Here is a 23,251-nt window from a genome sequence, read left to right on the forward strand (position 1 = left end):
GAAAAAATGAGGAGTACAGTATAAAATAGATACTTGGACATAAGGATGGATGGGGTGGACAGAAGGAAGCAGACAGAGGGAAGCAGACTGAGGGGGAAGCAGACAGAAAAGGAGAGTCCAGTAATAGAAAGGAGATAGAGGAGACACAGATTAGGATGAGACAGTGACAGCATAAAACAAACCAGAACAAGAGAATATGGCGTGAGGATGGAGATGTTTTTTTGTTGCGTTTATTTCACTTGCTTTGGCAATGTAAACATGTTTCTCATGTCAATAAAGCCCCTTTGAATTGAATTGAGAGAGCTGATAAATCCAGGCATCTGCCGCAGTGCTGTCCCTCACTAAGCTGAGCTCTCACTTAGGGGAAGAGGAGGAGGCAGGCAGGTATGATGCCTCTCTGGCTAGCTCAATGACACAGAACAGACAACAACCAGGCGGCACCATGCTACATTAGCACTAAATGGGCAAACTATGTTTTGAGACCATTTATTTTTAGGGCACTGTTTGCAGAGACAATCAGACCCAAAGATTATACTTAAAATCCCCAAATGTGACAATTTAAAATCCCATAAAGTGGCCAGTCCGGACTCCCGCCAGCCCTGATGGCATCTTCTTCTAGATGTAATTCAACTCACAACAAGTTCAAGATCCTTTTAAAACCAGAGATCCAGGGAGGCCTTCCTTGTGCATCCTTCCAGCAATATCCTAAACCTTTGATCACATTCAATAAAGGGAATCTGTATTGTGTTGCTTAACCTTGCCTTCAGTCTAAACCTTTTCTATACCTTCACAGTCAGAGAGACAGCAGGCAGTCTAAGACTAGCTTAAGGGAAGCTGGCCCCAATACCTGCCCTTTGTCCTGCCTTGAAGTGGGATTTGACGAAGGACCAAGGGAAAGCTGGAAACCCCAGCTAAAGCCCCTAGCCTTAAGCACAGCTAATGTCTAGCAATGTAACCTCTCTCAACTGCCTTTTACCTCAGCCAACGCAAACTGTCAGCACAGCTAACAAACACCTGCCACCAGTCAGCACTGAATTCAGTCAGCACTGAATAGCTGCCAATGATGACAGACTAGACCTCGATCTCAGAAACCAAAAGTTTGATTGTAAGCTGCCTCAATGTCATTTACAAAACAGATGTCCCATTTTGTTTCTTCAAAACATTCAACTTTATGCAAGTTTATCTGAATTTAATTAGTATTTTTTTGTTAATAATATAAATGAAATCTAACTCACCACTCTCGTCGTCCTTAGAGCTGACTGATCCAGTGGTACTGCTGGTCCCATCTTCCTCATCTTCTTCCTCATCTTCCTCCTCTTCCTCCTCAGCCTCTCTGTTGTTCCGCTGCTGCCCCTCAGCGAGGCTCGTCTCCTGCGTGACGGTGGCCGGAGGCTGGGTCTCCTCCTGGCTCACCGTGGAGGTGGAAGGTCCACTACTCTCTGTCAGGGCTGAGGAACTCTCTGAAACCTCATCTTCCTCCTGCTCCTTCTCCTCATTTTCCTCCTCTTTCGTCTCTTCCTCTCTCACTTTAGCGTCCACCTGGTCTTCTTCTGTGGTGGTTGACTCATCCTGGGGGCTCAGTGTGGTGGTAGTCTGGGTGGTCTCCTCTCCCACCACAGACTGGGGGGTGACGAGGGATAGTTTGGGCTTCTTGGAGGCCACTGAGGGTTTCTGTTTGACTGGGGGGCTTTTGATTGCTTCCTCCACGAGGCTTGGGAGGGGTGACTGCTCCCACTCCTGATTTGGTTGGGCTGAGCTGTTGGACAGGCTCTGTACCCTAGGTTTAGCGTTGGTGATGGCGCCCCCTGGCAGCACCTCAGAATCACTGTAGTCTGAGCATAGTTCAGCGAAGAGCTTCTTCACAGCAGATGAGGCCTTGGTGATTTCCTCTGGACTGGTGCAGTTTATCAGGGGCAGCATGGTGGGATGCTCCTGCTGCTTAATCTTCTCCGGCGTATGGGGCTTGAGGGCCCAGGCCTGGTTGCCCCCCGATTCCTGAGCTTTAGTATGTTCCACCCTGCCGTTGACTTGCTCCTCTGGCTGCTTGACTGAGCGGAGGTGCACACTCTGCAGGGCAAATGGGGTGATCAGGGGCATGGGGGTCTTGCCGGCCTCCTTGGCTGCTGGGCTGTTAGTGACCGTAGCTGGTTTTAGAGCGTTCTTTGCTGCCTTCAGGGTGAGAGGGGAGGCTGTGGGTGGCGCAGGGGCAGGCAGGGGGGGAGGTGGTGGAGGAGAGGGGACCATGGAGGGGAATGGAGGGGGAGGAGGAGGAGGACTGAGGGTCCCGTTGAAGGAGAGGCTGGGGTGGATGAGGGAATCTGGAGGAGGAGGGGGAGGGAAGTCTGGAGAGGTGGAGTAAGGGGGCGGGCTCATGGGGGTGCCCTGAGGGGTTGTGGGTAACGGGGGTGCGAGGGGCAGAGGGGGAGGTCTGGGGTTGGATGGGGGGAGAGGAGCAGGGAAAGGAGGTGGGGGGCTGATGGATGCTGAGGTGGGAGGCAGGGGAGGAGGGGGAGGAGGAGGGGGGCCAGAATTCCTGAGAGAGTCAGAGGCGTTTGAGGAGAGGGAGGTGGAGGAGGAGGAGATGGAAACAGATGACAGGAGTGAAGACTTCCTCTCCGGCACTTTGGGCTTGGGCCGTCCTGAGGGGGAGTGGGACCGCATGAAGGAGGGCACGGGGGTGCCGGCCGTGGGGGTGTTGGACTGGCTGGAGTAGCCGCTGGAGGGGGAGGTCAGTCTATGGATCCTGTCCGGGGACGAGGTGGCCGTCTTGGGCTTGACTGCCACACCTCCCTCCTGGGCTGGAGGGGCCGAGGCCTGGATATTGATGTGATTGTGGAGACCCCCACTTCCATTCGACAGACCCCTCGGGTGTGTGCCCGCTACAATGTTAGCAGCAGGGTGGTGTTGGTGCGTGGAGGGGGACTGCGGCCCCTGGTCTCCATGGTTACGGGGGTAATCCATGTAGTAGCCCCAGGACTCTGCATAGTCGGACCGCAGGCTGCTGGTGTCGCTGTGAGCTGGCGTCACATGACAGAGCGAGTACACATTAGCCACTACGCCACTGTTAGTGTTGTTAGCCGCTAGCGACGTGGCGGAGCTGGTGGCGCTCACACTGCTCTGGCTCCGTGGTCGCAGCAACCAGGGGTCCTCGTAGTCGCTGCACGGGCTGTGGGAGGGCGAGGAGGGGGACACGCCCTTCTCCTTTCGATCTCTCAACCCCATCTGGAGGCTCTGCTGCAGGCTAGCGATCAGTGTCTCGTTCAGCACTGATCCGTTAGCACTCCCGCTAACTGCACTAACTCCACCCAGGGGCTTCTTCCCGCCAGGCTTGCGGCGGAGGGAGTCAGTCCGGGCCGGGGGCAGCGGCGGCTTCTTGGCCTTGCGGAGAGAGATGCTGCGGGACAGTGAGCGGTCGCTGTAAAGACTGTTAGAATCTTCCTCGTGGCTAGGCAGCTCACGGCACTCGTACATGCTGTGTCTGGCAGTCCGGCTGGCTACCACCCCGTGGCCCTGCCCGCTACCATGGCTCCTGGAGCGCAGGCCAGAGTCCAGGTGCATGGAGGTGTAGTAGCCGTCATTGTCCTGGGAGTACAGGGAGCTGGAGTCGGTGCGGGATGACAGCTCCAGGCTGCTGTTCAGATGGTTGATGGGAGTAGAGCAGCTAGAGGTCAGAGGACGCTGGGGCAGGACCACGTTCTCCGGTGTGTCATAGATTGACCACTGGTCGTCGGCCGAGGACGGAGTCGTCGCGGCGATGGTGCTTGTGTGGCTGTGCAGGCTGCCATCCGAGCGGCCCGATTCGCTGGGCGTTGCCGGGGCAGTCAACCCTCCGTCTTGGGGATGTGTATGTATTGGTGTGGAGGTGGCCCGGCCGGGGCAGTTGGTCCTGTGGGTGAAGGAGGTGGAGCTCAGGGGGTCCATGCTGGTGCCCGTGGCCAGACTGAGAGGCCTGGGGGTCTGGGGGTGCTGGCTGGAGGACGTATGGAGGGTCACAACCTCGGCAGAGCAGGACATGGTGGCGTTGGGGATGAGAGATGTGGAGTAGGCAGCGTGGGGGGACACCACACATGCCGGACCACCACCCCAGTCCCCTGTCTGGGACCCACGCACCTCCTGAGACTTGGGCCGTGGCAGAGTACCTGTCCTGGGGGCGTTTCTCAGATGCACCACGGTGTTGTCCACCTGCAGTTTGCCAATCTGCCTCTGGGGTGCATTGTGGTCTTCCAGCCTGATGGGGGTGCTGCTGTAGATGGGCTCAGCACTAAGAGACACCCTTGGCCCGGGTCTGGGAAGACTGTGGAAACGCTGGGCATCTACATTCAGATGCGGGGGTAGGACCAGCATTCCAGAACAGCCGTCGCTACTGGAGACGGAGATGCTTCCTGTAGACGAGGAAGTGGAAATTCCGGCCATCTGGGCTGCGATTCCCTGTCCCCGTTGAGCCCGGATTCTTCGCATGGACGGTGGAACGATCTTCACCTCCTCAGTCTGGCAACCAGAGTCCCTTGTCTCGGAATGTCTGAGCGTTGAGTTGACGCTCCCGACTCTTCCCAATGTGGAATACTGTCCCGGGATGAACATGGAATGTGGCCGGAGCTCGCCCCCACGTCCTTTCGTCACTGCAGAAGAGAGAAAGATAGAGAGAGAGAGGTTTAACATATAAGCAATCAAAATACCTCCAGCTTCCGCCTCTCCCTCTCTAATTTCCTCTCCCTTGTTCCCCCTCTCTCTGGCAGGCTGTCGATCAGATTAGCTGTGTCTAAGAGGCTAATTAATTAGATTTTCTGCAGCCCCGTCTGATGCGCTAATAACCGCTGGTCGTCTTCATTAGGACAGAGATGGAGAGAGTTAGAGAAAGAGAAATGGAGAGAGAGGGTGAGAAAGAGAGATGGAGAGAGGAATAGTGGGACAGAGAGAGAAGAGAACAGACGCCAGAAGGAAGACTCCCACTATGCTTTCCCTCCTACTCTGGCTCCGTCTGATCAGAAAGAGAATGGTCCTCAGGGTGTGGGCAGCTGGTAAGGCATTGGGCAGCTCACACTCACACACACACACACACACACAAACACACCCGTACATAAATAAACAAAGTGAAGGATCTGGTGTAAAATAGGAGAGGATATCTGATGTATCGGCCATCTGTGCTGGCTGCCTGTTGATGCTCATGCTCCCTAAACACACACACACACACACACACACACACACCTCCCCTCCCTAAGGCAGAGAGTGACAGCACTGCTGTATTAGATAGATTAAGCTGCAGGTTTCTACTTCACATACAGCCTGGGTATCTCACTCACTGAGGCAAGGGACTTACCATCTAACAGTAATCAGGACTTCCAAGCCTGTCTGTCTGGTCTTTCACACCGGTCTGTCTGTATAATAAGGCTTCAAAGCTCTGCCTATCAGCTGCACTGATCTCATCCTACAGCGAGATGACATTCTCTTAACGCAAGGAGTCCCCAGTCACCCATACCTTAATAGAGTTAGCTTAACTTAGTGTAGCACATAGCTATTAGCAGGGGTGAGGAACCCTGACCCCTCTGCCTGTTCCTCAGCCCATCTGTTCTGAGGATTAGGGGTGAAAGGTCAGGGGGTGTTAGAAGGATGGGGCTATCATAACAACAGCTGACAAATGCACAGGGGTGGGAAATGGAAACATTCAGGCCCTCTTCGTCTGGCGTATCCTCTAAGCCTTGGGGAGACAGAGGAGAGGAGAGGTGGGTTCGGGTTAAGACCAATTTCACAGTAAAATCCACAATAGGACATGTATTCTTGACTGTGTGTTTGTTTTGATTGTGACAGAAAACCAATATTGTCCATTCACCCAACATCATATACCCTTTCCTACTTAACCTCTCCCATCAATCTCCCCCTCAAGCCAACCCCACTCCCCCATGATAGGCGAGTATGCATTACACAGTTGTGGAAATATGACGATAGAATGACATCTGTGGTAGGAATGCTGGGATTAGATGCGGGGTTTTGTGGTGGGGTGTGTGGGACACACTGTGGCATGCTTAGATTATCAGTGTATCCCAGCGATTAACACATACGAATAAGTGCCCATTTAGATTCACTAGACTTGTTACCAGCGCCGTTCCCGTATGTCACCAGATATTACATTGTTTTGTGTTCACATTAGATACACTTATCATGGCTAAGGAAGGAGGACAGCGCAGAGACCGGGCCCATGGGGGTCATGGGAAAAGGAGTGTTTCGGAGTGATGTCAGACTCTGGACTACTAGATTTGAGGAAGTAAAGGTCCTACAATGACAGATGCCAGTAGAGATTTTACTATGAGGGGCGGGGGGGGGGGGGGGCTTATGAAGAGCTTCTAGAAGAGAGATGTCAAATGTCAAGATTCTAGCATGAGAAAGCAGATGTAGAAATTCTACAATAGGGAAGAGGACTTTGAGAATGAGCAATGGTGGTGGTTCTACGGTAGACTTAACAATGAGGGGGAGTCAAACTAGTCACTAAACCAGCCAGAGGTGTGAGGCAGGCAGGTGGATGGACTAGCTGTCTGGGTCAGGGATGAGGGCAGGGTGGATGGACTAGCTGTCTGGGTCAGGGATGAGGGAAGGGTGGGAGGACTAGTGAGAGCGGGATGCAGAACAGCTCTGGGTATATACCATACCTAGTTCGGTGCAGATGTTGTCAGGCAGCCCTGATATAGTCTTTCTGCGTTTGACCTTCTTGGGCCGGCGGGAGACTGTGTCAGTGTTAATGAGGGAGCGGCGGATGCTGGCCTGCCGGTCAAACGTTGCCCCTAGTGGCCGGGAGGGCGAGAGCAGGCAGGCAGAACAGCGGCAAACAAAAACCAGCCCGTTAGTGATACAAACACACGTGCAATTGTGTTCATACATGCAGAGTTTAGAGACAGGCAGTGACAGAACAAGAGAGAGTAGACAGTCACATATATATATATAGAAAAGCATGCTGTATAACATAGACAGGGGGGGTGACACACAGATAAACACAGAAACTAAAAGAGAGCAAGTATCCCACACAGCCATACAAGACCAAACATACAGACAGATCAGTGTCTTGCTCTGACTGTGTGAAACTAGTTCAGACTCTGCGAATCTGCTCTTTTTGATGGATGGAGAGAAAGTCATATGAAAACTGACATATAGACAGACTGTCTAACACGCTCACATTTCAAACATCACTCTTTTTTTATTTCATTTGATGAGATATGACGTTGACATTTTGTTAACTCGAAACACTGATTCTAAACCAATCCGCGTTAAGAAGCCTGCGGATTTAATAGGTCTCACAATTACATGTATTCAAATGCATGTTAACACCAACTGTCTATTGATACTGTTAGGAGCTGTCTGTGCTACTTCGCAGTGTTTGGTGGCAGCATCTCGCCTCCGACAGCTCTCTCTCTATGCCCTGTAGTGTGTGTGTGTGCTAGCGACAAACTGAGTCAGAGGACAGGACAAACACCACTGAGCCAGAGCTGACAGAGATAGTTAGAGGGAGAGAAAGTGTGTGTGTGTGGGGGGGCAGTCTCAGACTGACTACTGAGTGACAGATGTCACGAGCAGAGTTGATGTATTAGTGGGTGGGAGACAGAGCAGTACGGTGTCTGTGTTGGGTCCTGAGGTGACGTGTGGTTATCTCCATCACCTGGTGGTGGTGTGTGTGTATGTCTGTGTGTGTGTGTAGTGTGTGTGTCGTAGGTGTCGGTCTCTGTCAGGCGCCCCATGGTTTGAGATACAGCCATGGAGCTGCTTTGACCTTTGACTGCAATCTCTCTTACTAACACTGGGATGGACTGAGCACGCTCACAAAAACACAGCAGGGGGATGGTCAGAGAACTAGATAATAATATGGAAGAAAAACAGGGGGAAGATAATACTACTGACAGACAGAAAACACAACGCTCTATGCATGTGGATGCAACTCCCAGTATGTCCATTCGAACACACAGAGGGGTTAAAAGTGAGGCGAAAAAAGGATCGCTTCAAGACCAAGACTCCTATTTCATTGGTTGAATGGCATCGGTAATTGTGGGCATGTTCAACCTAGGACATACAATGGTCACTATGGGGCGGCGTGGCCTACCTGTGACGTTGATAGGGATGACATCAGTGGGCACGGCCTGAGCCTGCATCCTCATCTTCTCCTCAGGGGTGGGGAGGGGCGGGGCCTTGTAGCAGCGCACCTGTCCGTCACACTCATCTATCCCCTCCTCTTCCTGGGGGGTCTGGGGCCTCATTGGGTGCAGGGACTTGTCATCCTCCGCTGACGAGGCCATGGACTGCAGGAGAGGAGAGAGAGAGAAGTGAGAGGGAGGAAAAGAAAGAAGAGACGGGTACACAGGAATGAAAAGGAGTAGAGAGGAAGGGAGATAAAAGAGAGAGAGATGGGAAGGAGAGGGAAAGAGGAGAGATGAGCTTCATACTGAGCCTGAAGAAACACACCTGAGCCTGTAGGAGGAAGGAGTGTGTGTGTGTGTGTGTGTGTGTGTGTTGCACCTGCCCCCACTGGGTCTGCCATCCTTTGTATGAACGCTTTAAACCTCTTCCAGCATTGTGTTCATTATTGCCCAAACACCCACACACACCACTATGTTTACTGCAGCAATCTGACCTTTGAGCAAGAGAGTCTATAAACATGTTTCACAGTCAATCATTCACACATTGACATGCACACCCTCACACCCTGACAAACTGACAGCAAGGAGGAGTGAGAGAATGAGATAACAAAAGGAGAATAACAGAGAGAGAGAGAGATGCTCTCATGCGTTAAACTGTGCTGATGGGCTGTGAGTTCTCAATCTGAGCGCATCACATCTACACTGCAGAGATACGAGAAGAGCAGCGCCACCAAACTTCTCACTGCAGCACCTGGGCTTTCTCTAGAACCCAGGGCATCAACCAAACAGGCCGACACATATTCCAGAATATTTTTAAAAAATAGATTGGTTCCTTTTTCCATCTCAAAACAAAAGATACCTACCTCTCCAACAGCATCGCAGCCTGACACACTTTCACTTGAACTTACTCGACAAGGTGCCACTAGTCCAGTAAAAACATCTCAGGGAAAGTTTACTCTTTGTTATGTCCCACCTATATCTCACTAACCTTCCACTGTCATTCTAGAATGTTAGTGGGAAATTCTTGAAGGTCCCACCACATCACCATCACGCTATTCCTAAATGCAGAATTACAGGTAGATTCTGAGCAGGCATGTTATCAGTCCCAACGGGTGGGGGGAGACAACACCAGCTCAAACACGGGCTCGTCAGAGGGAGGAGAGGAGGGCAGGGTGGAGAAGGAAGCCAGCAGTGTGTTGTGTTGTAGCCTTCAGAGTTGCCCCCACCATTAGGGGCCATTGTGGGTCTAAACAGTAACCCAGTTTCCCCTTTGAGCTAGGGAGCTGCTGTCAACCAGAGTTAGGCTCACTAGCCTGGAGAAAACAGAACAGGGGTGAGGAGAGGGGGGCAACAAGAGAGGTGGGGGAAGGGGGTTAAGGTTGAGGGTGGCTTGGGCCAAAGGAAAAAGCAGGGGATGGATGAGAGCGAAAGGAGGTGTGGGGGCAGGCCAGGGAAAGACGGGACAGTTTGGAGAGAGGGACAACAGAGAGCAGGGTTAGGGGGTGAGAGGCACCTCATTCTACCACAGAAAGACCCCCTTCAACAACCTCGTCTGACCCCATCAGGACCCCCACGATTGGACGAGTCACGTGGAGGGAGGAGAGACTACAGAAGGAGTGGGAATATGGAGAAGAGAAAAGCGGACAAGAGTGAGGGGGCTGGAGATATGCGAGAAAAGTGGGCGTCCTGGAAAAGGCTTCTCTGACTATTTGACAATTCACGTGTTAGTCCTAACGTTCCAGAACTGGAGCTCAGTCATACCACCTCACAGGCTAGATTTAAGATAATTAATAATGTCATACTGTCACTGTGTCAGCCAGTCACATGGAATTCTCAAATTGTCTATTGTCATTAGAGTGAAAACAGCTCCACCAAGTCTAAACCAATATCAAAACAATGCTATTTAGATATTTAGAATAAATCTCTCAAGTGTTCCCTATCAGGGCCTGTCAGATAAACAGTTCTAAGTGGCTGTACACGCATGAGAAACCAGCCATGGCAGCAACACAATGTAATGAGAGAGAGAGGTGGGGGGGAGGGAGTGCAGGCAATGTTAGAGGAAAATACAGAGAGGTGGTGCACTTTTGCTTCAAACCACTGGAGGGCAGACAGATACCAGTTTGGTGTGTGCAATTATTTTTCTATGGGTGCTGAGTGTGTGTGTGTGTGTGTGTGTGTGTGTGTGTGTGTGTGTGTGTGTGTGTGTGTGTGTGTGTGTGTGTGTGTGTGTGCGCGCTGTGTGTTACCTTCTTGTCTGTGTAGTCCTCATCATCCTGCAGGCTGCTGTGGGACTCTGCCCTGCCAGAGAAGGTGGGGCCCTGAGAGTAGTACTGGGAGCTACGGAAACCATCTTTCCTTAACTTGTCACACTCTGGAAGAGAGAGGGAGGGAATGGGTTACACAAACCTTAATACACACTTAATACACACACAGACTGACACCCCTGGTAGTGGTGTCTACACCCCTGGTAGTGGTGTCTACACCCCTGGTAGTGGTGTCTACACCCCTGGTAGTGGTGTCTACACCCCTGGTAGTGGTGTCTACACCTGTCGAGAGCTCACCACCTCAGGGAACAGCAGAGGAGCTGACCTGTGCAATATATCAGGCAGCTGTTCAGAGACACACAGCATATAGACGAGCAGCCTGTGTGTGTGTGTGTGTGTGTGTGTGTGTGTGTGTGTGTGTGTGTGTGTGTGTGTGTGTGTGTGTGTGTGTGTGTGTGTGTGTAGGCCCTGCCTCAGCAGCAGCCCCTGACAGCGCTGACAGCTTCTCTCATTAGACCCCGCTGTGAGGGGTGAGATGTGTGTGTTCCTAATCTACGTGTGTGTGTGTGTGTGTGTGGTGTGTGCGTGTGTACATGCATGTGTGTGTGGGAGCTAGGAGGGGGTATCCCTTCCAGTCTGTCACACACAGATGGTGGAATCATCCTTCTCTCTCAAACACCTCCTCCCTCCCTCAGTGGCTATTTACACTTCAGTCACTCTGCCAACACACTGCTACCAGGGAGCCCTTCGTCATATCTGCACGACTAACTAGATCAGCTACTAAATAACACATCATCTATTAACAAGATGTAGAAATATTATGTACTAGACTAATTATACATAAATATTATTTAATTAGAAATGATTAAGTTATATATGCATGATTGGATAGCATATCTAAAATGCTATAAATAATTCTATAGCTATATACATGTCCATATCAGAGCGATTTTCAAGCTACAGTTGAAGTCGGAAGTTTACATACACCTTAGCCAAATACATTTAAACTCAGTTTTTCACAATTCCTGACATTTAATCCTAGTAAAAATTCCCTGTCTTAGGTCATTTAGGATCACCACTTTATTTTAAGAATGTGAAATGTCAGAATAATAGTAGAGAGAATTATTTATTTCAGCTTTTATTTCTTTCATCACATTCCCAGTGGGTCAGAAGTTTACATGCACTCAATTAGTATTTGGTAGCAATGCCTTTAAAATTGTTTAACTTGGGTCAAACGTTTCGGGTAGCCTTCCACAAGCTTCCCAAAATAAGTTGGGTGAATTTTGGCCCATTCCTCCTGACAGGGCTGGTGTAACTGAGTCAGGTTTGTAGGCCTCCTTGCTCGCACACGCTCTTTCAGTTCTGCCCACTCCAATACCTTGACTTCGTTGTTCTTAAGCCATTTTGCCACAACTTTGGAAGTATGCTTGGGGTCATTGTCCATTTGGAAGACCCATTTGCGACCAAGCTTTAACTTCCTGACTGATGTCTTGCTTCAATATATCCACATAATTTTCCATCCTCATGATGCCATCTATTTTGTGAAGTGCACCAGTCCCTCCTGCAGCAAAGCACCCCCACAACATGATGCTGCCACCCCCGTGCTTCACGGTTGGGATGGTGTTCTTCGGCTGGCAAGCCTCCCCCTTTTTCCTCCAAACATAACGAAGGTCATTATGGCCAAACAGTTCTATTTTTGTTTCATCAGACCAGAGGACATTTCTCCAAAAAGTACGATCTTTGTCCCCATGTGCAGTTGCAAACCGTAGTCTGGCCTTTTTATGGCGGTTTTGGAGCAGTGACTTCTTCCTTGCTGAGTGGCCTTTCAGGTTATGTCGATATAGGACTCGTTTTACTGTGGCTATAGATACTTTTGTACCCGTTTCCTCCAACATCTTCACAAGGTCCTTTGCGTTCATCTCTAGGAGGCAGAACGCGTGTCCTTCCTGAGCAGTATGACGGCTGCGTGGTCCCATGGTGTTTATACTTGCGTACTATTGTTTGTACAGATGAACGTGGTACCTTCAGGCATTTGGAAATTGCTCCCAAGGATGAACCAGACTTGTGGAGGTCTACAATTTTTTTTCTGAGGTCTTGGCTGATTTCTTTTGATTTTTCCCATGATGTCAAGCAAAGAGGCACTGAGTTTGAAGGTAGGCCTTGAAATAAATCCACAGGTACACCTCCAATTGACTCAAATGATGTCAATTAGCCTATCAGAAGTTTCTAAAGCCATGACATCATTTTCTGGAATTTTCCAAGCTGTATAAAGGCACAGTCAACTTAGTGTATGTAAACATCTGACCCACTGGAATTGTGATACAGTGAATTATAAGTGAAATAATCTGTCTGTAAACAATTGTTGGAAAAATTACTTGTGTCATGCACAAAGTAGATGTCCTAACCGACTTGCCAAAACTATAGTTTGTTAACAAGAAATTTGTGGAGTGGTTAAAAAACAAGTTTTAAATGACTCCAACCTAAGTGTATGTAAACTTCCGACTTCAACTGTTATATTAATTTTGTGTGTATACTTTCAAATTCGGGGCTCCTGCATCTCAGTGCTAGAGGTGTCACTACAGACCCTGGTTTGACCCCGGGTTGTATCACAACCGGCAGTGATCGGGAGTTCCATAGGGCGGCGCACAATTGGCCCAGCGTCATTAGGAGAAGGTTTGGCCGGGGTAGGCCATCATTGTAAAACAATAATTTGTTCTTAACGGACTTGCCTAATTTTTGAAATTTTTAAAAATGTAACCGTTATTTAACTAGGCAAGTCAGTTAAGAACAAATTCTTATTTACAGTGACAGCCTACCCCGGCCAAACCCTAACCCAGACGACGCTGGGCCAATTGTGCGCCGCCCTATGGAACTCCCGATCACTGCCGGTTGTGATATAGCCCGGGGTCGAACCAGGGTCTGTAGTAACGCCTCAAGCACAGATGCAGTGCCTTAGACTGCTGCTCCACTCGGGAGCCCAAATAAAGGTTAAATAAAAAATATATAATTTACACCGAATGCTCTTTACCACAGCGACCAAATAGGCCTATTCATTTCTCTAGTCTCTGCCATCTCCGTTTGATGTGTGTATAGCGACAAAGACATCCGCTACTCCTCTCATCTTTGTGTTGAATACCCGCAACTAATTAGTCAAATCACTGATGTACAAATGTAAATCTGCCCATTGTCATATTCATGTGAAGGAGTGGCTTGATGTGTTCGTACCCTCTACGAAGCTACACCTTACAGACTACTTTCCTCTTTCATGTCCTAATGCCTACATAGCTAATTAGAGTAGGTCTCTTCAGGGACTGAGGCGCTGTCTGCATGTATAATACTGTCATTTAATGGAGCCTGATGGAGCAGCTAGTTACTGACGGCTGTTAGTGTTCGCGCCTGTGATCTGGAATAGAAGGGTTTTAGAAGCCACTTGAGATGACGAGGAGGAGGGGAATAGGTGTTAGACAGTTCCCGTTTCCAGGACTGTTGTCGAGCAGAACAGGGGCTGGAGTTTAGCTGAAGGGGAAATATGGAGGTTAATTGCTATGGTCACATGGCACCATCCCAGAATGATGTAGAAAGAGAGCGAGGTACTAATTGAACACGTTCGATCAAATCGATCCAAATCTTTCCAACACTATTGACTATAATGTGTCTGATATTATGCAACATGTCTGTGCTTTCCCTACCAGTCAGTCACCCTTGAGCGCATACGACCACAACCTGACACCAGAATGTGCCGACGAATGGCATTATGGGTAATGACCCTGTCCTAACTGTTGAGAGACTCGGGCGTGGTGCCGATGACACCAGCAGCTGATTACATATTGATTGGTTTGAGACCCAAGCAGGGTCTGATATTGAATTTTCCCTAACTTCTCTGTGTCTCTGTCCTGGTGATATGGCCGACGGGGGCGACATAGATTTAATGAGAGGGGGCTTCATAAGCACAGGAGCAGGGGCACGGTGGTGGATTGACCTTATGCGTTGCTCTCAGATACGTTTCTCTCTATACCAACTCATATCCTGACTCTAACCAGACTGGTCAGCCAGAGAACAGAGCTTTGGCCAGTTTCTAGGTGTCCTTGTGTTACAGCTTTGTACAGGGTTTAGTTTGAAAGTATACATTGTGTACCGCTTCTATTTCTAGCAGACTGTAGGCTGACCAGTTAAATGATGAAACAGCGCATCCCAGCAGCAGCTTCATGGGAAGAGAACATGGGTGCAGCAGCTAAACACACACCACGACGTAACAGACTGACCAGCACAGGCAGTCTCCCCAGACACCTGTTGGAAGGGCTCTTTCAGAAGGACGGTGGCGACTGATCAAAGGATACCATTACCCATGCGGTGTGTAGCATGGCGGGTGTGTGCCATATTACATGGACAATAACCTCACATAGAACCAGGACAATGGGACAGAAGGACAAAGACAGTGTGTGTGGCATTATCTTAGTGGAGGTGAATTAATAACACATTCTATGCATTAGCTTACCTCTTCTATTGTCTTCAGTCCCCCTCCTCCTATTCTCTCTCTGCCCTCCTCTCCTTTATCTCCCCCTCTCTCTCTCCTCCTTTTTCTCCCTTTATCTGCTTGGCACACAAGCTCACCTAGCACATAAATAACAAGCCCCCGCCCCACACACCATCCTTAAAGACATGCTACAGAACTTTGGCGACTACTAAGTATTCTTTTTTTTAAACCTCCCGCTTTGGGCTGGATGTGCCAATGTGAAGTTCATACATGCATAATCTATGAGCAGAATTACAAGTCTTACCTCAATTAGCCACGTAATCCCTAGTTTGAAAGCGACTGTTTACTGGCAGCTGTGCAGAGCCATTTTCCCTACATTTCCCCCACATGGGCCAGCTCCATAGCAATTTGAGTTCTAGGCAGCCAATGAGGTTCAGCCCCTCACCGTTTGAGTGACAGTTAGCGAGACCCTCACACAGCAGGGCCAGGGAGAGAGCAATAACGTGGTGCACATATGTGATGTGGTACACACTTTTGGCTCATGAGTCAGTGCTACTTTCAGAATTACTGGCTAAAAAGTATACAAAAGTACCAGAGAACCTCTTTAAAGGCACAGATACACCGATCACGTTTGCCGGCCGAGAGAACTTAGCACCCCTGAACAGAATGCCAGGCACATTTTGAAAATCGAGTGCAACCAGATTCTAGAAACGGTCAAAGATGTTGGCAGTCAGACTTTATAACACCGTGCCGTCAGCAAGTGAACGAACGGCAGACCGCATGTCTGATCCTTTACACTGATCAACACAAACTAGCCCAGACCAACCCCATCCACACCTACTCCAAGTCAACTCCTCCCCCATGCCTTTTCCCACAGCTGAACCTTTCTCTTTGGGAACAGACCAGGAAGTGACTAGTTGTTGCTGTTTTGGGGGAACCTTTGATGTTCACCCCTCAAAGACACTGGACCCACCACAGGAGGGCTTAACACGGGTGTGTTGTGCAGCTAGGCAAACAAACGCTTTGGACGTTTTATTTTATTAAAAAACTTTTTACAATGTTGTCGTAACGTCGTGAACATCAATAAAGTATCAAGAGATATTGAAGGTGATGAAATGCAATGGGTGGTCGGTGACATTCCAAAAACACTGTATTTGTGTGTGTGTCTGTATGTGTGTGTCTGGTCACGTTTGTAAGTGCGGTCGTGGTCCTTACCCCTCAGTGCAGTCTTGAGGTTGACCTTGGCCTGGCGGTGGAGGTCCTCTACGCAGGGCGGTCTGCTGCCGGGCAGGAACACGTTCTCCTGCTGGTGCCACGGGGCTGTGTAGTGGACCGTCCACTTGCTCTCCTCATCCAGGTTAGACACCGCTACGGAGGCAGGAGAGAGAGGGAAGGAAGTTAAATGACTTACAGTTTAAAAAGGCAGTCGTGTTTAACAATATAGGCTAGATTTGTTTTGGTACTGTTGTATGTCAGGGATAGGGACTGATGCTTTGAAATAAATAAGAACTTGGTGGGTGCTTATATTTGTTCTATTTCATTGGAAATGGTTTTCTTCTTCAATCAAGCCGTCAACTTCAGGACACACTGGTACAATTCACGTTCCATTTTGAAATAAAAACGAGCAGAAACCCTCCATGTTGTTTTACAATATATACTCTAAACCGTGGAGTCACGGCCAGGGACAGCCGTTATCAAAAGCGACCCAGGAGCAATTAGGGTTAAAGGCCTTGCTCAAAAGGAACGTCGACAGATTTTTCACCTTGTCAGCTCGGGGATTCAAACTATCGGCTTTTCACTTACTGGCCCAACGCTCTAACCACTAGGCTACCTGCCACCTTACCCAGCCTGTAGGCCAGCCTATATTTATCTGGAGGTTGTAATGCTAATAAATCTTGTTTGAGTTGGAGTGGAAGGAGGGAGTGACGTTTGTATGAAGGTGTGACCATACACACAAACAGCTTTAACACTCCACTGTGATGCATGGTCGCGTGTAGCTTAGTTGGTAGAGCATGGTGCTTGCAACACCAGGGTTGTGGGTTCGATTCCCACGGGGGACCAGAATGAAGATGTATGCACGCACTACTGTAAGTCACTCTGGATAAGAGAGTCTGCTAAATGACTAAACTGTGGAGGGTACCTGTCAGGGAGGGTACCTGTCAGGGAGGGTACCTGTCAGGGAGGGTACCTGTCAGGGAGGGTACCTGTCAGGGAGGGTACCTGTCAGGGAGGGTACCTGTCAGGGAGGGCACCTGTCAGGGAGGGTACCTGTCAGGGAGGGTACCTGTCAGGGAGGGTACCTGTCAGGGAGGGTACCTGTCAGGGAGGGTACCTGTCAGGGAGGGCAATGGAAAGTGGAGGGAAGGTTAGTCAGAAGTTCCAACTGAAGAACATTACAATACACACTGAGTGTACAAAACATTAGGAACAATATAATATTGAGTTGCACACTTCAATCTTGTCTTGTCTAATATTGAGTTGCGCACTTCAATCTTGTCTTGCATACATTTCTCAATTGTCTCAAGGCTTAAAAATCCTTCTTTAACATGTCTCCTCCCCTTCATCTACTCTGATTGAAGTCGATTTAACCATTGACATCAATAAGGGATCATAACTTTCACCTGGATTCACCTGGTCAGTCTATGTCATGGAAAGAGCAGGTGTTCCTAATGTTTTGTACACACAATGTAGTCTTCAAAACAGCATGTTCTCCACTGAGACACCAGGCTTCAACACAAAAACCCACGAAGAGCATTGTTTCAGACATTAGCCTACTGCCAATAGAACAAGCTAAGAACTTCCAAAACATTGCCTCTCAAACATCTTCTCAAATGTTCAAAGAAGGTTTCAAACTATTTATATATTTTATTTAACTAGGCAAGTCACTTAAGAACAAATTCTTATTTACAATGACTGCCTACCCCGGCCAATGGGACTCAATTGTGCGCCTCCCTATGGGACTCCCAATCGCGGCCGGTTGTGATACCGCCTGGGATCGAACCAGGGTCTGTAGTGACGCCTCTAGCACTGAGATAGAGTGCCTTAGACCATTACGCCACTCGGGAGCCCAGACTAATCATTGTTCACCCTGTTTGATTATTTCTTGGTCATCCAATACTGTCCAAACAACACACAATCCTCAGGTTACATCCTCAGGTTACATCCAACATCTCAACAATAACGAAATAGAGAGGGTACAAAAACACACAACAAGTAGTGCCACCATCTGCTGTTTACTTTGCCCATTTCAAGAAAACACACACACACACACACACTGGGAGAACAGACTGGACTTACCGAGCGATTGTATCCAGACTAAAGTACTATCTGGGATTGGGAGACCAGGTATCTTCATTCCTCTAAACAAGCTCTCTAGCTCTGTGCCTGTACTGACTAACAACATGACCATCTCTCAGGAAAAAAATCAGACAAGAACAGAAAGAGGAGAAAGTTGGGAGGATCCTGGGAAAGGGGCAGGCTAAGGAAGGAGGTGTGTGTGTGGGGATGCGGGGTGTATGAAGGAGTCTTCCCACAGGTGCAAATGGGCCATCTGAGGTAGTGTGTGTTTTTTGGGGTTGAGGGGGGCGAAGGGTCCTTTTGACTTGACCCTTATTCATTCCCACATGTGCTAATAGACCATTACAGGAAATGTGTGTCCTGTCCCTACAACTACCACCCTGTCCCCAACACAGCCTTTTGAGTGGCTGTGTTGAGAGCCCAAAAGGCCAAGGAGAAAGTCTAGGAAACATTTGAAAGCCGGCACTTGGAATCCCCTGGGGTGGTTGGTGTTCAAATGTTGTTCGTTTAAACAGGTTGACGTCCTCCATTAGAAGGCCCCGGGGCCTGTCCAAATGTCAACAGTTGAACTGCCATTTGAACGGTGCAAAAGGCCTGAGGAAAAGGCAAATGAGAGGAGGGACTTGGGGGGGTGTTTGTGTAAGGCGGGGGTTAAATGTTTCCACAGGTGTGAAGGCGCCATCCAGTGCGCCAGTCCCTAGGGACCACAGGTGGCAGGGCCGACCGTTGGAGTGTGACGTCTGTTTGGAGGTCCTCTCTTCAGCAGTTAAAGTTGACACCTCTTAGATGGCCGGTTAATTACCTCTTTGGCGGGGAGAGAGGAGCCTTTGTATTCCTTCATGACCTTGCTCTTTTGCTTACCAACTGTTCTTTTCAAACAGCTAGGCATATCTCTCCAACATATCTCTCTCCGTTCTCCTCTTCAAACACACACACACAGCTAAACCTTCTCATGTAGGAAAAGGAAACCGTGAGAATGCCGAGATACAATGTGGTTGGGGAGTGGTAGAATCATCGGAGGGTGAATGACACCCGCTGCCACATGTCAGCCACATTGGCAGTGTGTGTGTGAGCTCTCAGTGTGTGTGAGCTCTCAGTGTGTGGGAGCTCTCAGTGTGTGGGAGCTCTCAGTGTGTGTGAGCTCTCAGTGTGTGTGAGCTCTCAGTGTGTGGGAGCTCTCAGTGTGTGTGAGCTCTCAGTGTGTGGGAGCTCTCAGTGTGTGGGAGCTCTCAGTGTGTGGGAGCTCTCAGTGTGTGGGAGCTCCCAGTGTGTAAGACCTTCGTAAAAAGGATCAATCTGACTGGACAGCACATCACCACACCACTGACCAACGTTGGACAGGAGGACAGAGCTAGAGGGAACGGGACACACATACACGCTCACACACTCCAAATATACACTCACATAAAGTGAAGGAGTTGACAGTGGACAAGCAAACATGCCTAACCACTCACATACTGTTGCACCAGACTAACAGTGTATAGATAGGCCTACACAAAACTCTAAATACACAAATGAAGTTACACACTTGAATCCACTAGTCCCAAACAACCTAGTCAAAACAGGTGATCCTCTAGCCTAATACTTGTCTCATACACAAACCCAGCTCGGAGTATCCTCCAGCCCAGTCGATGCAGGTAGCTATATCTCCCCCCACCCTGGGGCCTGATGTGGTGAATAGAGCCAGTCAAAGCCACAGAGCCAGACCAAGGCCACTGGGACTATGGACATAAAGCCTGTATTGTCCCACAGAATCAGCCTCCACATCAGGCCTTTCACTAGTACAATACCCCCAGCCAACCCCCGAACCCCATCACACTCGCCCAGAAACACGCATGCTACCACAATGTTCACATCAGGCTCTTTTCAGTTGTCACCACACCTCCCCAAGCACACCTCCCTTACTACCAGCACACAGTTATCTCAGAGAGGAAAGAAACAGTCAAAAGTTGCAGAAACACACAGAAACATGGTCCTCTTAAAATCTATATTTAAAAGAAATCCATGCATATTGACAACTTCTAATTAAGCAATAAGGCACAAGGGGGTGTGGTATATGGCCAATATACCACGGTTAAGGGCTGTTCTTAAGCATGACGCATCGCAGAGTGCCTGGACACAGCCCTTAGCCGTGGTATATTGGCCATATACCGCAACCCCCAGAGGTGCCTTATTGTGATTATAAACTGGTTACCAACATAATTAGTGCATTAAAAATAAATGTTTTGTCATACCTGTGGTATACAGCTGTCAGCCAATCAGCATTCAGGGCTGAAACCACCCAGTTTATAATCCTGTATATAGCACTATAAGCTATCAATACATACGGAGAAACAAGCACATGTGATGTGCAGGACCAGTGGAATAGAGAGGAGGTATGCAGCAGGGCCAGAGGCTGATACCATTCATTACTGATTACTCTGCATCATCACACTGATAGGGTCTGGTGACGGATCACTCCATAAAACATCCCACTGTAGTTTAGGTTACCTACTGTATCAGAGTGTTTACGCCTCCTTTTTTTACCTACACAGGGGTGTGGGAGGAGTCTGAAAATGCTGAGGTAAGGATTAACAAAGTTTATCTGAGAATTACAGTACACACAGTGCTAATACAGGATACACCTGAGATTAGGATAAGCACAAACAGCTTTCAGTAAGAACATGTCATCTCTCAGACACTCTCACATGCACGTCCCCAATCCCCTGACACACAGACCCCACTATCCTAAATTCATTCATAATTGCCCCAATTTCTACAAAATCCAAGAGAGTGCTTCAAATGAAAGAGAGGGCACTTAACTCTAGCCGAGACGTTAACCCTTTAAATGCCTCTCCCACTGGTTACTAGGTAACAGAGAACAACAGTATGTACTCAGTCAGATCACAGAAACACCCCCCATGCAAATGTACTGTGTAACATTATCCCAAACTAAAACTCATTTTATGAAAAGTCCTCTCAAACAAAGTGACACCTGATCTGTCATAACTGGAAAATGAATGATATATTTAATAAAGGGAAGGAAAGGCAGATAAAATGAAACCAAAGTGTCTCTCTTACCCTTCCTCTTGAAGTATTTAATGACAGATTTTAACGAGGTCCCGATAAACACCATTATTCCAGTCGGTCTTTATTTTCCTATAATAATATTAATAGAAAGGCCTTGTAAAGGTACAAGCGACGCAGATGAGCGAGGGAACGAGGAGGAGGATAGGACAAACGAGTGCTGCTGCCGCTCTTCTCCACTCACTCTATATGGTGGCTCAGCTCTGTGTGTGTGTGTGTGTGTGTCTCTGCTGTGTTCACAATGAGCCTCTCCCCCTCACACACACTGCCCACCCCCTCCTATCTCAGGCGCTGCCCAGACCTTTGAGGAACGCGCACGCACACACACACACACACAGCGGGAGGGGTGTAGAATCTGTTCCCTTGTGCTTTGGTTACCATGGAGTTCTCGCACCCTTTCTCTTCATTTCTCCCTATCCCTCTCTCTTCTTCTCTCTTCTTCTCTCTTCTTCTCTCTTCTTCTCTCTTCTTCTCTCTCTCTCTCTCTTTCTCTCTCTCTGCAGGACTCTAAAGATGAAAGATTCAAACACGATGTAACAGTATGACCAGGAGTAATTATATTTAACTGTAAGGTACATGGATTTCATAAATACAGAATAAATAGGCTAGCCTACTCTCTTTCTCTCCCTCTCCACCACTCCCACTCTGGGACCTGCCAAAGCGCACACTCTCTCATGTCTGAATCTCACATCTCATCTCTGCTGTGAGTTTCTCTTCACTTCCCCAGGAGGGCTACGCTGGTCTGATATTCCCTCTCCTGTAGTAGACTTCAGTAGTTAGGGACACCACCTGCTTTGTACTCTGATGCACAAAGAAAGGACTGTTGACTTTTGTTAGAGACCAACAACTGTTCCTGACTGAATGTCTGTGTGTATGTCCCTTTTCATCTCACCACAACTCTGATCATTTTCTCCGTCATTCCCTCCCTATGTCTGATCAGCCAGCCTGCTGTTAGCACACGGCCACTGAATCTGTGCCACATGAATATAGATCACATACAATCCGCCTATTGTCCACTCTGTTCAGCTTCTGTCAGACACACACACACGTACGCACACACACACAAACATACAATGCACTACGGAGATACACACACAAGTGCACACACAAACTCACTTCTCTGCCTGCCCCTACTACTCCCGTATTCCTTTATGTCTTCCCAAATGGATGGGGGATGGAGATGGGGGGGGGGGGGGGGCTGAGACTGGAGCTTGAATGGGATTGCAAATGATTGTTGAATTTGTGGGTAAAAGGTCCCCCCCTTCCAACCTCGTCTCCTCCTCTCCTGAACCTCTTTGCAGTGTACATTCACAATGCTGTGTGTGTGTGTGTGTGTGTACAGTATGGGTGTTTGTGTACAGTATGTGTGTTTGTGTATTTGACAGGTTCACTGCCACGCTCTAGTGTTCTGCAATGGCTGTGTCAGATTCACACAGAGAAGCATTCTGCAAGTTTCTCCTCTCTCTCCTAAGCAAACCTTTCCCCATCTCTCTCTCCCCTCCTCTCTCTGACTCCCCACGCTTGGTGTGGGGCTCCTGGCCTGCTCTGTGATTGGGGTGAGCATCACACCATCTGGCACGCGTACAGTATTAAGATAACATGCAAACGCAAGCCGGCCACGGCACCAGTGATTACAGGACCTATTGTTCCGAACACAGAGGGACCAGTAGACACGGCCAATAGATCTGCCATACGAGGAGAAAACTAGACATCTCCAGGATTAGGCTTATCCACCCGTCTACCCACCCGTCTACCCACCCTTCATCCCTCGCTTCATCCCTCTATCACAGACATGCTTTGAGGAGAGACGCCCCAAAACAACACTAATATTAATCTTTCAAGCATTTCGCTATATCCCCAAGCTAAATGTGTATGCGACCAATAAAATGAGGTTGCTTTTCATACACGGCTTGACAAACACACAGCATCAGGTATGGACCTCAGACTGAGGTGATGATCAGATCCGAGAAAGACGCCTTCCAAAATGCTCAACATGTCAAGCATTGACTGTACAATATTTAATTTGTCGTTTTCTA

The 23,251-nt window shown here is 48.8% G+C and overlaps 1 protein-coding gene across 10 annotated transcripts in view; it reads right to left on the reverse strand.

Moving 5' to 3' along the window:
- nhsl1b (NHS-like 1b) overlaps positions 1–23,251 on the reverse strand; it is a 170,239-nt gene that overhangs the window by 10,950 nt on the left and 136,038 nt on the right. For 6 of the 10 annotated variants that reach the window (XM_029745760.1, XM_029745866.1, XM_029745793.1 and 3 more), the window contains exons 2-6: positions 16,068–16,220; positions 10,361–10,485; positions 8,081–8,276; positions 6,642–6,773; positions 1,236–4,619 (exon numbers count right to left, since the gene is read on the reverse strand). In XM_029745760.1, coding sequence (XP_029601620.1) covers positions 1,236–4,619; positions 6,642–6,773; positions 8,081–8,276; positions 10,361–10,485; positions 16,068–16,220 — 3,990 coding nt within the window. Of the gene's footprint in view, positions 1–1,235; positions 4,620–6,641; positions 6,774–8,080; positions 8,277–10,360; positions 10,486–16,067; positions 16,221–18,149; positions 18,313–21,209; positions 21,395–23,251 lie in introns of those variants that run through there. The other 4 variants (XM_029745801.1, XM_029745958.1, XM_029745857.1 and 1 more) reach the window with 3 other exon arrangements.

Source organism: Salmo trutta, chromosome 1 (genome assembly GCF_901001165.1).
Source record: "Salmo trutta chromosome 1, fSalTru1.1, whole genome shotgun sequence".
Lineage (NCBI taxonomy): Eukaryota > Metazoa > Chordata > Actinopteri > Salmoniformes > Salmonidae > Salmo > Salmo trutta.